This window comes from Podarcis tiliguerta (genome assembly GCF_965153285.1).
Source record: "Podarcis tiliguerta genome assembly, chromosome: 5".
Classification (NCBI taxonomy): Eukaryota; Metazoa; Chordata; class Lepidosauria; order Squamata; family Lacertidae; genus Podarcis; species Podarcis tiliguerta.
Genome location: NC_139538.1, coordinates 61,659,972 through 61,678,500, shown reverse-complemented (window position 1 = coordinate 61,678,500; position 18,529 = coordinate 61,659,972). Strand labels below are relative to the sequence as shown.

The window sequence follows — 18,529 nt, the reverse complement described above, 5'->3', positions numbered from 1 at the left end:
AGGGGAAAAAATCTTCCCCGGTTGCACACTCCTTGAAATCGCGGCTGCTGCTCCCACAAACCGTAGAGGCCGCCTGGACAGGCAAGGAAGATCCGAGGGCGCCGACGATCTCGACTGTGCCTGAGCCGAAGTCAGAAGGAGAGATTCGTTTGATCGAAACCCCGATGAGAGAAGGTCCAGCAGGCCGAGACGCAGCATTCCCCCATTAGAAAAAAAATGAAACAAGCCACACCAAAGGGAGGGTAAGGTTTATATTACTGTATTCGGGACTGTCCAAATAACTTAATACACGGAGCGCATGAAAAGAAGGAAAGAAAGATACATTCTTGATGCAAGTCCCTCGGTTCATTTGGTTTTTTTGGAATTTAGGATACATTCGCTTTGCGTTTCGAACGAGGCTGCTCCAGTGCAGAAGTTGAAAACTGAGGGGAACGGAGTGGGGTGGGGAATAGCTAGTCCTAGAAACACCCAGATGGACACACACAGACCTACCTACACAACTACACGCACAACATTGGCATCGCGCTGCCTTATCCCTTACGCAGGCAGAGGAAACTGGGGGGGGGGGCGCCGCCGCGGGGGGTTTAAGAATTGTATATAAAAGTCCCGTCGCTCAAATACCCGAGAAAAGTCCAGTTGTTCAAAGACCACCAAGGCCGGAGTTTTGATTCAGGTAGTTTGGAAAGGCTTCTACAAAAAAAAGAAAACCCTCTCCTTTTTTGCCCCCACTACAAAAAAAGAAAAGAAAAGAAAGAAGGAAGAAAATCTGGTATAGAAAACCTGTTGGATCACTTAAGGCTAATAATTTACAAATAATACAGGAGAGTGTGTGTAAATATATATATTATATATTTATATTTATATCTAGAGAGACAGGCAACTATTGAAACAGAAAAAGTTCCTTGAAACATGACCTCGGGGTTAGTGTAGGGAGCAGCACAGGCGGATTGCGTGGCAATCTCACCCCCACCAAGTCATTTGGAAAAGGGGAGGGGGGAATCTTGAGGCATTGCCCGCAGACCGCAAAGAAAGTTATTTACAATCCCACTGTTGCATGTACAATTTGGCATTTTGCCTTGGTAAATATACAGCCCTATTCCACCCCTACTAATGTATGTCTGTGTGTGGTTTGTTTTGTTTTCCTTTTACAAGTTGTTGTTGTTAAGATAGCATTAATTGACAGCAGTGCAGACGCTCAGGTTCTCTCCGGCTGTTTCCATAGGCCGGTCCCTTTCACAGCATCTTTTCCAGTTGTCCATGGAGCAAGGACCCTAACCGGGGAGACGCAGGCTTAGTTTTCGGCCTGCGCCCGCCGGTCTCCAAAAACGCCCGGCGTTCAGGAGTGCTGGGACATCCCGTTCACCAAGCCTCGCAGCTGCCTCACCACCGTCTCGATGAGCTTCTGCTTGTCGCGGTCGTTCTTCCTGAACTGGGCGAAGATGTTGTTCTTCTTCACGTCTTTCATTCTGAAAGCAGAACGGGAGAAGAGGAAAGAAACAGAATTTAAGTTAGTTCGTTCGTTTTCAAAAGAAGCCCAAATTTCCTCCTCATTTGCGTTCGTTCCCAACGCAAAGGGTTTAATGCCCGCAGCACCCCACCCAAATGCGCAAAAAACGACGCGCTCGGAACCTTTGAGGTTCTCAAGCAGCCGAGTTTACGGCACCAGCTTAATCCGATTTTCTTCCAATCCGAACGGCGGAAAGAGCAGTCTAGGCGAAAACAACAGAGAGACCCGTGAACTTCAAAGGCTAAAATATTTTAGGATGGCATAAACTTTCCGGGACCTGAGTTCATTTTCCAAATCTGAAAATTCTGAGCTGGGATGACAAAGCAGGAATTTCCAGTGCAAACAGGACTTAAAAAAAAAAGGGGGGGGGATGGAGGCTACCCTAAATATTATAGATGTGTGGAAGTATCCATGGAAGCAAAAGGAATTCTGTTACAATCAGTTGTTATTTAAGTTACTTGTAGAAGGAGCAGAATGCAGTTCATTGTAACTCGTATATGGGCAACTTCTTGTAACCATTAAGACACTTTAGTTTGGCTTGAGTTGTTTTTTGTTTGGTTGTTTGTTTTAGGCAGCCTTCCTATTAATCTCTTCGAAGCGGAACCTTGGGTGGTTTAATACCAAAAGGAATAAATTCGGAGTGACAGTAGAAGTAAAACCAAAAAAGCACAAAAATACATACCCTCTGTGGACTCTGCAAAACGTTGGGGCGTTGAGAGGGGGAAAGAAAGAAAACAAATCAACAGTTAGAAAGGAAGGGGGTAGTTTAAGGCACAGCTAAATATTTATAACGCCTTTACATTTCAGGGTGTAGCTGCAAGCGGTGTGCCTTGACTCCTAAACGCTCTTTGCTATTCCGCATTTGCGGCGAGGCTGAAGCTTCCAGAGAGCCTCGCTGCTTCAGCCTAAAGAGGTTTGCTCAGACGTACCGGTAAGTACCATTCAGCTCAGAGGGACGTAGTCCCAGGTGAAGCCTGCCCATTTTCAAGGCAGCTGCCGCGATCCTTGGAACAGCTAGACTGTGGAGGCATCCATCTTTCTCCCTCTCCCTCTCTCGATCAAAGTTAGATCCTCAGCCAAGGCCTGCCTGCACTTGGGGGGGGGGGGCACACTGGATCAAATAGATCAACTTTTTTGTAGCAATCTGATCTACTATCCGGTTAAATCAAAACACGTGGACTCCTTGAACGGGGAGGTTGGTGATGGGAATTTTGCATAGCGCAACGCAAGCAAAGACCCCATACTGAAAAGAATAATTTTTAATACTGCAGTTTAGTCACATTTGTGTGGGCGTTTTTGCTGCAGGTTTCTCTCTGTCTGTCTGTCTCAAAAAGAGTAATTACATATTTTTGGAATGACTTTAAACCAAAAGGTCCTGAAAATCAGGACGTTTACCAATTGCTCCGAGATCTATCCCACACTTTGCCAACTTGCGTGGGCTTCTTTTGGGGGCGCCAATGAAAGGGGACCCGTCCGTCCGAGGAAATTTAGGATGGGCAAATTTCCTAAGCGGGAAGATGCAGATAGTGTCCAGTCCTAATCACGAGAGATCCGGATGGAGCTGTTAAAACTAAAAGAAGCATTTCCCCGTTTGCAAAGGGACAGGCGGCACCTAAGCGCTGGCATTTGGGTTACAACCTAACCTTTCCCTATGCGTGTCCTGGGGGGGGCGGGGTGCCCTAGCATTCGCTCTCCTGCAAGGCATTGGTCTCCTGATAGCGCCTGCAGAAATAGATGGCTAGAGGAGGAGGAGGAGGAGGGCTGTGTGTGACTCACTTCTCCAGGAGGGCCAAGGCGGTGGTTGGATTGACGCGCAGGTACTTGGAGCTGGGCTGCCCGTAGTCTGCTAGGTAAGTCGACCAATCCCACACCATGAAGAGATCCAAAAGCTGAAGTGGGGAGGGGGGAGAGGGGGACACACACAAAGTGACGTTAAGGGCCTCTGGGGTGTGGAGTTTCCTCTCGCTCCCAATGGACGTGGCGATTTTACCCCGTCTCCTTCGACCACCAACTTTCATCCCGCGTTAGGAAGTACTCAAGATGCACAACACGAGGAAGGAAGCAAACGAAAAAATGGAAATCTGCTTCTTTCGTCATTTTAAAGCAAGCCATTAAAAAAAATTAATCCCCCGTTTTTTCAAGGCAGAGAGCCCCTCGGGGCCGCCTAAAGACCCAATTTCTAATGGTATGAGATTCATCAAATGTAACATCCGCTAATGCTAACGAGCTGGGCTTTGGCCCACAGCAGTTTATGCCACAAAATGTATCGCATAACCCACCCTCCCTGGTGAAGGGCGCGAAATAAATAAGTAAATAGGCAAAATCGAGCATAGAAGGAAGTCAATCACAGAAAACAGGCACGAAGGCGGGACCTAGAGGGGGCCGAGAGATTTCAGAAATGCACTTCAGACTTTCGATAAAATACGGAGACGTTATAAAACACGTCTATACAAATAAAAACCCGACTGGCATGGATACCCCTCATTTTCCAGGGGGAGATGAGCTGCATTTCCAGAGAACCTTCGTTTGTAAAGCTCTGCCTCTATTTCTATTTCATCGTCTTTTCCACAGCTATTCATGGAGGGCGGGAGATTGTCTATGCTCTGTGTCATTAATGTGAACAACAATAAAATCACACCAAATAGAAAGAAATTGGTTCTTATTTTGTGGACCTCTTGCGGTTCTAAATTCATATGTCCATTTTTCACGTAGGATCGATTCCCACACCTTCCTGCGCTATTAAGAAATATCTTCATTTGTTGAGTACTTTTAAGCTTGCCACAAGGCACTGCTGTGTTTTTTTGATGCAACACAGAACACAGCTTAGTACCCCTTTTGGGGAAGGGCGCATTTCAGCGCTCCGCCTTACAAAGCCTCCGTTTACAAACGCTGTTCTTACACCTTAAAGCGGGGGAAAGTGATCACTCAAGTTCCACAGATAATGCAATCGAAATACGTGTCAATCAGAAAAATTGTTGGGCACCTCTCCCTCGTTTTAACGGGGGTATGCTTTTCATACCAAAATTAAAACGCGTCTAAGTGGAATAGGAATGTTCGTTCCAATGCCTCTGTACGCCCTGCTCTTCCCACAACACGCTTCAAAAGTAGCCTTTATGAAAAGTACCGGAACATGTAAACTGGAGGCGAGGAACAGAAGGAGCCGGGTTAAAATAAAATAAAATGCGATAAAATAAAATAAAATCCCTCGGGAGGGACCTCCACCCCCGCTCCTTCCAGCTGCCTTTGCTCGGCTCATAATATCCAGCCGGAGCTGCTGTCAAATCTGCGCGTAATCTTTTAAAAGGCGGCGTGACTCTCGCAGGAAAGCGCCGGGCCCCACCGCCAATTTGAAGCCCTAATCCCCTCTAAGCCACTTAAACCCAACTTCCGATCCACGTTTCTCATTGTTTCAAAACTGCCAAGCCCTTCACTCGCTACTTGGGGCGCGGATCGTCTTCCTTCCAGCCCCGGCGGTTTCTGGAGAGCAGGTTGTTTTGGCGTCTTTGAAGGAGCCAAGGAAAAGGTGGGGAGGGGTGGCGGGGTGGCCAAGAGGCGTTTCTCGCACGTTTATTCATCTGCTCATTATCAGGGCTCGCTTTGCCATTTCCTTTTCGCCTTAACCTGGAGACCGTGGGGCAAAAGGAAGGCGCGCGTAGGGGAGGAACGGCGGGGTCCCCCCAGCCACCTACACTTGCGCCGCCTCCGGGGGCTTTTTGACACTCCTAGAGAGAGATTTGCAAGGAGCTCCGGTCTCTCGGCTTCCCAGCGAGAAGGGCCATCCGGGTTTTCCCACGGTGGCCCTCCCAAGTCGAGCGGAATCTTCTTCAGCCACCTAAACTCGAAACCAGTTTCCTCCGGAGGAGGAGAAGGATGAGCGGCGCTGGATGCCAAGCAGACAGCGGCCGGGGACGTGGGAAGGCTGACGCTAGAACTGTCTCACTAAACCAGGGATGCTCAAGTCCCATCAGCCCCAGCCAGCGTGGTCCAACAGCTAAGGGTAGAGGCAGGCTAGAGGTTACCCTATCCCGTTACACTTAGCAAAGGCTTTCCTCCTTCCACGCCTCCAGTCCCAAGGCTGGGACTTTCCTTCTTAACTTACACCTGGAGTTTCATGGGAGCCCAGGCAGGGATGAAGGAGGAGTGGGTCAAAGGGGTCCTGGGACCTGTTTAGGGTGCCATCTTCCCTTGTCACTGACTGCAAAGCCTGAGTGCACTGCAGGGGTGCCAATTTGAATAAAATATTGTGGGGGCCCAGGTAAGCCCCACCACACATAAACGATCACATGACACAGTGCACACATATCATTTGAATGGGAATGCCCATCAACTGTGGGGGCCAAGCCCCCTCAAATATTTTATTGTGGGGGCCAAAGCCCTCATGGCCCCTAGGAGTTGGCTCCTATAGCCCACCATAGATGGCAAGGATGAAGGACAAGAGGTTGCTTCCAGCTAGACTTGAGGCCCGGCTTCTCCTTTGCTTAGAAATTAAAGCACTGCCTATCCCTCATGAGGTCCAGAGTCAGGGGAGAGGAGACTTCACAAGCCTCCTCCAGCTCATCTCCCACTGGAGGCCGGTTATTTCCATGTTTTCCTAAAAACAGGCCATTCCATAGATTATTGTCACAAGTCACACTTCAGTCCGGCAGACACTACCTAAAAAGCCAGAGTCTCACATCTCTCTCTTGCTATTTGTGCCCTGTGTGGTAGGACAGATGGAACTTCAAGCCAGTGCAGTTTTTCCACATCTGCCTCAGAGACCAATTTATAAAAATAAGAGATGTCCCAAATTATGAGTGGGGTCAGAGGACAACATAGGGAAGCACCTCAGCTGGGCAGAGCCATCTGCAACCTTCTTTGAGCCATTTGAATTCTCTTGGCCACAGTGGGCAACTCCTCATTCCTGATCACCTCCCCCGTCCTACCCTATAACCTCTTGGCTTTAGAAACTGTAGGGAAAACGAGCCCTGCATTTCCATAGCATGCCAACCCTACCCTTTTCTGCAAGGTCTGAAGGGAAGACACATGTATGCAAACATGTTTTAACTGGTATGAATGTGGGCACTTGGGAGGTGGTGATGATAGAAGGAGGGGGAAGCCGACACCTGAGCAGTAACACTGCAAGCTCTGAAATGTTATTCCACCACCCCAAATAAACCTTTAAGTCTGATTGCTACATACCTGGTCTAATTCACAGACCCTGGTTTCTTACCCATCATTGCACCCCTATTCTACTCTTAGAAAACAGAAGTAGGAGAGTGTAGTTAAAGTGTCAGAAGGGGTAAATAAATCATGTTTGGTGTCCTTGGATTTTGCTTTAAGAAGAGCAAAATCCAGGACTAATCTGGATTCATCCATGACCCTACAGAACAGCAATTTCATGTGTAGGACATTTCTTCTGCTGAGCAGCGAGACCCGTAAGTGTAGCATCATTCACCACATGCTAAACAGGTTTCTTGACACTATTCATCTTGGTCGGACTACTCAGCCTATGATAGTAAGCACATTGACTTGGAAGTGAGCATTGGGATTAATGGCTCTTTACTTCCAAATAAGGTGCTTATGACTCAGGAGTTCATTTTTGTTGGTAGTGCATCTTCTTATTTAAAATTAAAGAAAAACAAGCAAGAAAAACAAACAAAATGGGCAGAAGAAGCAAAGCGTGGCATGCTGATGAATCAAAAACCCTCAAGAAAACTGTTGGTATACATCAGTAAAAATAAAATAAAATCATATTCAGGATTTGGAAGACGAAAGCAAGTTCAGAGGCATACATCTTACTTAACATGCAATTTTTCACCAAAGCTACCCAAAGGGGAAATAAAGGAAAGTTTTACTCAGTACGGTAATATTTGTCCGTATGAAAATGTCCAAGAATCAATTTATGGTAACGTCTTTTTATCTATCACCAAAACCAATATTTTGCCCACAGAAGCTCCATACAAAACTCTCAGCCATGAAACCCTTCTGAAATTTGGTGACGCTCACTTTACTAGCATCACTTTCCAATTTTAAACTGATGTAGGCTATCCTACATAAATGGTTCGCATGCTGCTCATATACATTTGGCTCAGTTTACAGCACAAAGTTCTGGAATAACTTTCTGTGTAAGCTTACAGCAGGAGCATAAAGAGCAAAATCGTACAGGCATCAATGTTTCTGTCCTACAAACCGTATTAAGAGCATGCTGCATTGGAAAGCAGTATGACTTACTCCTAGGTAAACATTAATTCAACAGCAAATCTGAAAATCCCCGCTGTGGAATTAAAATTTCTGTTCTTGCAATGCATCTCAGACTTTATAGTCTCTCCATTTAGCAATCCGGGCACAAGACTGCAAAATAAGATGTTTCCATTTTCTAATGCAGGTTTGATTAATGTAGTGTGTTTCTGTATTTGTCATCATTCAGATAGATCAAATCAGTGCACTGGATAATGGAAAGCTTTGGCATAGCAAATGACTTCCCCCTGTTTTCAGTTGGCAATCTCTAAATTAAAACATTACTCATCTAGTCTCAGAGATCCACAGTCTGGTAACGGGCACAACAGGCCACCCATTCTTGCACCTCAACCAATTCCCCTGACCCACCCTTTAATGTGTTTCTTGGTGTGTTTTTATAGTAGACTAATTAGTGCAGTGACAGTTTTTTTTCTGGAGCGCCTTCCGACAGTGCAGCTAATTAGGCTCAACCAAACACCAGATTTATTTTGGTGAGGTATACTGAAGTGCCTGTGCTCTTTTTGTTTTCAAACGGAGAAAATTAAAAGGGAACCTGCCCTGCAGGGCCATCCCTGCCACTAGGCATAACTGAAATGAGGCAACTGCATCAGGTGGCAGATACTGGAAGCAATGGTTGCCCTGCACACTCATAACTAGCCTGTTGCACCCTCGTGTTTGGCAAAGAGCACCATCTCATTGCCAGTATCAAAATAAAATACAACTGCTAGTCCAGTTGGCTTCTGTAAATGGAAAAGTGGGGAGGGGGGCATTTTGCCCTTTGCCTCAAGAAGCAAAATGTCTTGGGGTAGCCCTGTCTGCCTAGTTATAGCCCCACCCAAAGAGGGTACCATTCACAGTGTGTGATGTTTCCTGGGATACTGATGCAAGATATACTTTATCATGCCTCTATGGTTGTGTTAGCTACTGCACCACCTCTCCAAGTATCCAAGCAGATATTGGCAAAATGTTTTGCAGAAGGCTGATTAATCAAATTTGGTGTGTGGGTGTGGATGTCACACTTCAGACTATCCTGGTGTATCATCCTTGGATATTCTTGAAAGAAAACTACACATATCCATTCAGATATAATGCAGGGCGACTGTGCAGGGTGGATATTTGAAGAGTAATGCGGGTTCCACTCCTCAGATTTATCATGATCTATGCAAGAAACATTAAAGCTGCACTACTCAAAATACTTCAGATAGTTCCACTGTTTAAAATGACAATGACTTTCACATCCAGTTCAAAGATAACCGAGGATCCTATGCATGTTTACCCAGAAGTCTCCCTCTGTTCCTTAGAGTTTACACTCTTAGGAATGTAGAATGTACAACACGTAGGAGAGGCATACAAAAACCAGCCTTTAAAAAATCACACGCATTCTGCATCAAGAGAAGCAGAACACATTCTGTAAAATGGGCATATTTTTGCACAATTCTGTTTGCATTAGTAATGGGAGAGAGCAGGGAGCTAGGCAGGACGCTGAAGCTTTGCCCGGCCGGACCACAGAAAAGACCAGTTATCCCCACATGCTTTCAAGAAAATTTCTGCAGCCACACAAAATGGGGAAATTGCTTTAAAAAGAAAAAGGAAACTGGGAATTCTCAGGGTGCTGAGTGTGCATCCTGCGTCTCCCCTTTGTGGAGAACAACCAAACAGACCATATAAATATTGAAAACATAAATAGATAAGCAAAATAGATGTACTTGAATGGCATGCATTTGCCACTGTATTTTCTGCTTTTGGTACATATCCTATATGAACAGGAACAACCTTCAACGCCATCACATCAGCTTCAGCCTCAAAGAGGAGAAGCAGGAGGAGTGTACCATAAGTGACGGCAGAGGATGTAATCGCATCCTATGCTCAGCTGAAAGGTTACACAGCAGCCTCATTAATTCTAGAAAGTTTCTTTTTTTCTGAACACCACAGCTTTACATGCTGCGGAAGACCAACGCACAAGCAAATTACATAAGCAGTCCAATTATAAACTTCCCTCTCCCCTCCGGAGGGCAGGTTCAGGGGTTATGTTGGGACAACTCCCGGGTGAAGATGGTGCAGATAGAACAGCCAGCTGCAGCAACAGCAGGATGGCTGCTTGGTGCTATTACACACTTATTCTTTGTCTCACTCGCAGCTTCGCACCTTGCTGTGCGTAATGGACTTTGACAGCATGTATACTGTATGCTGTGGGTGGGCAAGAGCTGCCTGGTGGCCTAGTCTTTGCAACCATGTCCTGGTCACCTGCATATGATTTGGCACTCAGGCGATGCACCGCCAATACAAGCAATTGGATGGGAGGCAGCATCACTCCCATATGTGCCTGTAAGCCATTTCAAGGAACATTCGTATGGTGGGAATTGCATCTGATACGAAGAACCTTTCCATCAGTTCAGCTTACATTAATACACACAGAAAGACAGGGTATTAACCATCCTTCACAGCTTCTCAAAAAACAAACAAACAAAAGATTTGATCCACTTTACTCACTATTAACATGACTATTTCATGCCTTCCTGTTTGTGGTATGAGGTTTCAAAGGCAGCTGGCAGTAACGTTAGTTATTTTGTCCACACAAGGCTGCAGGAGATAATCAAAGTGGTTTACTGGTACGTATATATCATTTGAACTCTCAAGTCCTTGAAATGTGGGTTGACACCTGCAATTGCTATTAGCTTTCCAGACTTCCTATGTAGTTGTCATCTGATTAGACTTCAGAGTCAATAGTAAATACAGTGGTTTAAAAATATGTCATATGTTTTAGCCCTAGGCACAATAAAATCCAGGTATTAAAATATCTCTTTAAAAGGATAGTTCTGGGAGTTAAGATGAGGGGGACTGGGCATGCAGGATTTCAAAGAATTGTAGTCAGGCTGTAATGCAGCTACTGGGGGCGGGGCGCTAGCCAGGTTTTTTTTGCTCCAGTGAATCCTTCAGAGGGGCACCATTGAGGCTCCCAGTCTGTGTGTGCACATGCAAGTGTGTGTGTGTGTGACCCAAGTGTAATAAAGGCTAGATTCACTCATCGAATAAGCAAAGGTAAAGGTAACCCTGCCTGCACGGGCCAGTCTTGACAGACTCTAGGGTTGTGCGCTCATCTCACTCTAGAGGCCGAGGGCCAGCGCTGTCCGAAGACACTTCCGGGTCACGTGGCCAGCGTGACATCGCTGCTCTGGCGAGCCAGTGCAGCACACGGAATGCCGTTTACCTTCCCGCTAGTAAGCGGTCCCTATTTATCTACTTGCACCCGGGGGTGCTTTCGGACTGCTAGGTTGGCAGGCGCTGGGACCGAGCGACGGGAGCGCACCCCGCCGCGGGGATTCGAACCGCCGACCTTTCAATCGGCAAGCCCTAGGCGCTGAGGCTTTTATCCACAGCGCCACCTGTGACCCTCACTCATCGAATGCATAGACTTAATTTAGAAAATGAATCAGAACTATATGGAATAGGGAAAATACACTTTACCAGTATAATCGTATGCATGCTTAATCAGAAGTCAGTCCCATTACATTCAATAGAGCTTACTCACAAGTGAATAGGCATATACATCTAGGGTATCTAGTATTCTCATTTCAATGAGCAGCTTTCACAGTTAGATCTAGTATTGGTGTGACATTTTGCAGTTATGTCCGTGGAAAGGTCCAGGTTACAGGATCCAAGTAAAAAGATCAATCCTATCCATTCTTAAGGAAATCAGCCCTGAGTGCTCACTGGAAGGACAGATCCTGAAGCTGAGGCTCCAATACTTTGGCCACCTCATGAGAAGAGAAGACTCCGTGGAAAAGACCCTGATGTTGGGAAAGATGGAGGAGAAGGGGACGACAGAGGACGAGATGGTTGGACAGTGTTTTCGAAGCTACCAGCATGAGTTTGACCAAACTGCGGGAGGCAGTGGAAGACAGGAGTGCATGCTCTGGTCCATGGGGTCACGAAGAGTCTGACATGACTAAACGACTAAACAACAAAGCAAGTTGTTAACTCGCTTCACTTTTTACCTTGCTTAAAACAAAAATAAAAATGAGAGAATTGTGTATAGTCTCTAGTTCAACATTGTTCAGGAGGGTCAGCATTCTGACTTAAATTACAATCTATGCTAATGAATGTCCTATATATTAAAAAAAAATCAAGTTATGGACAACATTTGCTTAAATCTAACAACACAAACGAAAAGATAAAGTGGTAAGTATGCTATATACTGCATCTGAATGAATTAAGTATCAGAAATTTAAAAACCAGCAGGACTGATATCGCTACTATACAGTAATCCATTATACAAGTGACTGGGGAAACCCCGCCAGAAGGGCGGGGTATAAATAATAAATAATTATTATTATATATACAAGATGCTAGAAAGTCACACGCTCAGTTTGCTTATGACTGGGTATGTATAGCAATCTATTTAAAAAGACTGTCAGTAGGGGCAGGGAACAGGGGAGGCCATTGAAATATATATATATATATATATATATATATATATATATATAGGCCATCTTTGGGGGTAAAAACTCAATCGAGTTTCCATAATAAGATAACCAAAGTTTTTTTTTGTTTTTTAAAGTTATAAAACCAGCAATAACAAAAACATACATCAATATAGGAGTGTTTGTGTAAGAGAGAATGTGTGGGAATATGCATACGAGTGTGTGTGTGTTTATATATTTGTAAATTAGACACCGTGTGTGTGTGTGTGTGTGTGTGTGGTTGTGTTCTCGAAGATGTACATGACGTAATGCCTGTAATCTTTTCTGATTTGGCTCAAGATGCTACTGTGACTCAGAATTCATCAGAGGAAACAGAGTGCACATGATCATTTCCACTGAAACAGTAGAGGCATATAATCCTAGGAGATTTAAGTCCTGTAATTAATATAAAGGTGGAACAGGAAAAGAATTTGAGGGCAAGTCCAATCATAAGGCAGATACCTCTGCCAAAAATATATACACCAGCTTACAACTGTTTATGGGGATGTCAGTGTTTTGAACTTTTGTCTTAATTGTTTCCCAGACTGTGGCACACAGATCTAGTTGGTGTGAATACAGGTGCTATTAACATGGTTGTGCTCTACACTAGTTCCCAGTTTTGAGCCTTTCCACATTAGCAAATGTTGGCTCTGGGACACAGTGTTAACTTTAAAGTTTTACTTGGAGTTGCTTTTTCAAAAAGTGGTTGCCCTTAACTGCCTAAATGTATTGGGTTGGATCCAGAGGAAGTTAGTTATGCACTACTCATAACAACTTGAGTCCCACTGATTTTGGAAGAACTAAAGCATGACTAAGTTCCTCTGGATCCAGCCACTGATGACTTGCTAGATGTGCAGGTTAAGAGCATCATTTTCCATAAATGGAAGGAGCCTGCTGCAACTTCATTACCCCTCTCAAATTCAACGCATTTCTCAGGAAAGCAACTGCATGAATGGTATCTCAGACAAAGAAAAGATGGGGGGAAATTAAGGCAATTAATGGGAAATTAATGTTACCTGTCCTCTCAGGATTCATTTTCTTATTGCACCTAACAAAACAGACAGCTAGAGAAGGACAAGAATAGAGGGGCAAGTAATATCATAGTAAAGGAAACACACAGAATCTATACATACTTTAAGAGACGCTAGAAAAAAAGGCATTATATGCAGGCATGTTTTGCATAATCAAAGAATGACGTTTTAGGATGTCCATCTTTCCTAAACAATGCTTAGCTAAACCTGAAAGGCACATTCGCGTGCATTTATTCTTTGAAGACACCAAAAAGGTAACGGAAGTGTGAAGTCCAATTTAATGCAACAAAAGTGGCAGACAATGCTACATAATGTAGAAGGAATAGGAAATAATGGGCTAGATTACTAAACCACAGGTACACATTCTCTGACCACTTTCGTCTTAGAGTTACTGAAGATTTCAGAGTCTGAAATCGAAATAAGGAAAAGATTTCCTGGATTTCAAGATCTCTCACATTCAGCCGCATCTGAAATGGTCTTCCAAAAGTCCCAGGTCTGCATGAAACAAAATTATGGCTAAATCTGCTTTTGTTACTGTGTCTTTGATGCTCTGGGAGAAGGGTTCTCTGTCGGCCCTTGGATTATTCATAAACAGAGCAAACAATTTTGCTGAACGAATTTATAAGCTTGCCATAATCATGAGCTTTTAAGCAATCCTGGTGGTGTTATTTTTTGTTTTGTTTTTGGATTTGCTCCATCAAAACACAGCTTGTCAACCTTGCGAACAGTTCCTGGCATGTTCTTAATCCCAACGGTCAGAGCTTTGCTATGAGCAGCTGCTTCCATTTTAAGAACCTGCCTTATATACCAAGACAGTTCATTGGTCCATTTGGCTCAATTACGCTCACACTGACTGGCAACAGCCCTCAGACAAGGAGACTGTCTCTTCCAGCTCTACCTCCTGGAGATGTCAGGGATGTTTCCTGTCCAGGTCCTCTCCTCTCACTAAAAAGGCTGGTATAATACTTGGAAGAGAGGGAACTCATTCTCAGTTGGGGAGAGGGAAGCTCATGGTTTGTTTATTCCAAGTTTCTTTTATATATTTAGGATTCAGCAACCCTCTCCAGAATACAAGACAAAAAGATATTTACAAGTGAGGAAGGAACGTTGGAGTAATATTGATATGAACTGTGTGTGATCTGAAATGAAGAAAGGAGGGGAAGCTCAAGTATGACTGTTGGAAAGACAGCATAATTCCCCTCACCTCCAATTAAAAACAAAAGACAAGGAAAAAGAGACTGAGATTTGTTTGTGCTACTGATGGAAAGCAATCCAGAATAATGTTTAATTGGGCCATAAATCTCTAGCTGAAGGAAAAGAATTTGGGGGCTGTGATAAGAATGCTGCAGAGATTCTGGGAGTTGGAAAGGAGTATTAAATCTTCAGTATGTTCAAAAACTGCCCACCTTTTCCTAGGCTGAGGGGGAAATGATGAAGATCTGTGACATGTTTTACTAGTGAGACAGAATGGTTTATAACAGTCACCTGTTCTGAGACATTGAAGCAAGGGATGGAGAGACAAGACCTCTGAAAAACTTCAAGATTCAGTTGCTCTCCAAGTCATGATTGGAGAAAACAACAGCTGGGAAGTGAAAGAGACACCATACAGTGGTACCTTGGTTTACGAACTTAAAGCATACTGGAAGTCCCTTCTTAAACCAAGCCATGCTTTCCCATTGCAGCGGGGGACTCAATTTCCAAATGGAACACACTCAACAGGAAGCGAAACATGTTCTTATTCCAAGGCAAAGTTCACAAACCAAAACACCTACTTCGGGTTTGCAGCATTCTAAATCCAAGTTGTTCATAAACTAAGCTGTTCTTACCACTGTATGTGGACAGAAAGAATCTCCATGAACATAACAGTTTTCACACACAGGGAAGAATGAAGATAATAGTTTGAGTTCCTCACTTGAAGCTATAGATTTACATATTGTAACGTGACAAATGGAAATCATTAAATATGTAGCTGTTGACTAATGGATTATTGTTTTAACTGAAATGTAATTGACATGGAACACAGTGATATAAGATCGGAAATGCACCCAAACCATCATACAAGAGTCACTTTAACTAAAATGTATTAAATGGAAGTTGATTGGCATTTTTATAATTATATAATTTAGAAATTAATTGTTATTGTTATAATTTGGCTATTATTGGGTGTATATTGGAAAATAATTATTAATATATATATATATAAAAATAATGAATGGTGGGGTGGGGAGTGGTGGTGGTTCTTATTTGACCTTCTGCGGACAGGGAGGTCAGCACTGTGCAAACATACCAGCAGGAACACGATGTTGGCTCTACCAGGGCGTTTGCACAGCGCCACCTCCCTTGTTGCCTTGCGCCTCCCACTCTCACTTCCTGCAAGCTTCACGCTTCCTGCAAGCAGCGACTCCACCATTTGACTGTACCAGTCTTTAGCTATGCTGCCAGTGTAAGTTTGCTGACAGAGCTATTCCAGCTCTGCCAACAGAGCACTATGCCAGCAACTGTTCCACAAGATGGAGATGCACCATTGGCCAGCACAGTAGGTACCTGCAGGTAAAGTCCTTCAGCTAGTGGACCTCAATTATAAGATTGTGCCTTTAATGTAACGTATTATTTTCTCAGTGGCTAACTGGAGCCACCCAGGTGTCTTAATTGTTTTAAATGGTCATTGTCATGGTTTTTATGTTTTTAAGTTGGTGGATTTGTTTCAATCTGCTCCTAATATAATTTGCCACATTTGTAATTGGATTTGTTGTTTTTCAAAGATTAATGCAAGTTCCCTTGAGTGCTACAATACAATGGTCCTATATAAACTAACTAAATAAAAAAGTATAAAAGATAGTGTAATAAGTGTAATAAATGTTTTTAGCAAAAGTCTAAGTACATTAAACCTCTATTAAAAGACTTATTATTTTCTATACATCTCTCCTTATAACTTGTTTGCCCTAGATCTGATCAAAATCATTTTTCCTTTATAAAAGTTCCTCTAAAGTTTCTGATTTTAATACCATTAAAATTTTAACAAACATTTTGTTGTCTTCATTGCATTATGCTTAGTAAGTATTATTCACTGCAAAGGTCCTGGTGTGCCTATTAATTTATAACAACAAATAAAAATACAATCAAATACTCTCGATGAGAGAACATCTACAAAGAATTGTACATGGCTTTTATACATAGGATTTGAACACAACTGCATTTTAAAATAATATTTTCTAATAATGATTCATTCCCAATGCACTGGTTGAAATCAGTGGCAATTGTTTCCCTGTAATATGCTTAGGACTGACATTCTGCTAGTCTGTCTATATTATAAGAATAGTTATCTTAGCTACTAGATGGTCATGAGACAATCTGGTAAACCTGATCCCATAAATTAAAAAGCCATCTTCGTGCAAGGCATGGGGGTAAGTGCTAGATCCAAAAGAAGTCTTTGAATTAGCTATATTTTTAAAAGTTCTGTTCCTTTCTAACATATGGGTGCTTGGAAATCCATTTGTTGTATCGGCTGCCCAGTAATGAGTTAACTCCCTGCTATTTGAACCCTCAAAGAGCTAAGGCTGAACCCTGCAGCCTGACTAGTATCAAAAGAACAAAAGAATATGTGGGAAGACATTTGTGTGAGGAATTCCTATAGCTGACCCCAAGTTATGTGCCCCACTATTTGAACCTAATTCACATCTTCAAATACACCACTCAGCGATTTAGTTGCAAGATAAAAAGGACATTTGTTGCTTGCTTTGAATAACCTTTGTGGTTTAGGATTTTCTTTCCTGTCACTAGATTCCTTTAGGTTCAGTTTGAAGACTGTAGGTACAAGGCTGAATTTTTATCCAGATTATTTGTTAACTCTCATTGTCCTTAAGTGATTTTGGCCAACATTTCAGCTATTCTTCAGACATAGGTGACCTTGCACTGAATGTCAATTTTTTAATGTATAAATGAGAAACTCACTGTGATGCATTATATAGGAACACAGTCATGTGTAAGCTAATCCGCATATAGTGATGTCCCACTAGCCTGCTCTTTCAGGTATATTCAAGTCCCACACATAAAAGCCATACAGTATTCTTTGTAGATAGTCCTTTGAGGAGTACAGCTCCTTCAAGACAGTTGGCTGGGAAAGAAAAGCAACAATGGAAATGCCATATGTGCTGGATTCATTCATGATCAAACTCCAAAATAATTAAAGAAGATAAGGTTCTATATACAGCGAGATGCTCATTTGCAGATTAATTTTAATTAACAGAAATGGACTGAAATGTCCACAAAGAAGTTGTCCAATAGAAGTTGTAAGTTGAATATCTGTTGTTGTTGTTGTTGTTGTTTAAAAAGGTTATGAGTTAAAGTCCACATCCCAAAATATTTATACCCTTGAGTACTAGTTATTCAGATTTACACAACTTTCCTCCAACCAAAAAATTGTACCCAATGCTAAACAGTTTTATTATTAACCTGTAATCAATCAGATACTTCTAGACCTGATTGCATGTGTAATTACCTTTTGTCAGATACAATTTGCCTGATAAACATGTCAGAACACTTGCTGCTTAGTCTGTTTCAACAGGTAAATGCTGCCTTTCCACAGCCTCTGGGCGTAATTAACAGAGGGGGGAAAAGGCTGTTATAAAAACACACAGAAGCTGATTCACTGAGCCAGGAGTTCACAGCATGCAACCTGCCAAGGCCTATTTCATGGCCCTCCATGCTTGCCTGAGCACTTATTGAGTTCCAGCCTGCTGTGACAGGGCAGTGGTGGCAAGCTCTGAAGGACGACAATGTTTGATGGGGGGGGGGGATTTCCACATGAACTTCAGGAAGGGACAGGACTAGGCCTCTAATGAATTCTTTGAAAGAATGGATGATAATATCAGCTAGTCCCCCTCTAGAAGCAAAGGAAGCACATGTTAAAGCAGAACCATTTTCAAGGGGCAGAAAACATGCATGTTTGGCACTCCAATCCTAAACTCAGGTACTTGTATAAATATGCACACCCATTCCCCTCTGAGTTTGTTAATGGGACAGGGTTTCTGCCGCTTAACTTGACATAATAAAGGAGGATAAAAATTGCCCATTAGTTGTGGGGTGAATGCATCCTTTGCATGCAAAAGGGGGGGTGCACGTTCAGGGGTAACTAAATGCACACCAAAGTTGAGACCCAAGGTGCACTTTTATTCGGAAACAAGCTCCATTAAAATAAACGGGGCTTAACTTGCAGTGCTCAGGGATAAGCATGCTGTTTTCCTTGGCAGATAACCGGGACTCATCAGGGTAGGGAAGATTTGGGCCTCAGCCCAACAAAGCTTGTAAAAGTGTAT

At 43.3% G+C, this 18,529-nt stretch overlaps 1 protein-coding gene across 17 annotated transcripts in view; it reads right to left on the bottom strand.

Moving 5' to 3' along the window:
• Window positions 1–243: 243 nt before the first annotated feature.
• EXOC6 (exocyst complex component 6) overlaps window positions 244–18,529 on the bottom strand; it is a 93,070-nt gene continuing 74,784 nt past the window's right edge. For 4 of the 17 annotated variants that reach the window (XM_083443594.1, XM_083443597.1, XM_083443593.1 and 1 more), the window contains 3 exons: window positions 3,284–3,396; window positions 2,190–2,201; window positions 244–1,466 (listed from right to left, as the gene is read on the bottom strand). In XM_083443594.1, coding sequence (XP_083299720.1) covers window positions 1,337–1,466; window positions 2,190–2,201; window positions 3,284–3,396 — 255 coding nt within the window. In that variant the 3' untranslated portion in view covers window positions 244–1,336. Of the gene's footprint in view, window positions 1,467–2,189; window positions 2,202–2,497; window positions 3,044–3,269; window positions 3,397–18,529 lie in introns of those variants that run through there. The other 13 variants (XM_083443587.1, XM_083443588.1, XM_083443589.1 and 10 more) reach the window with 7 other exon arrangements.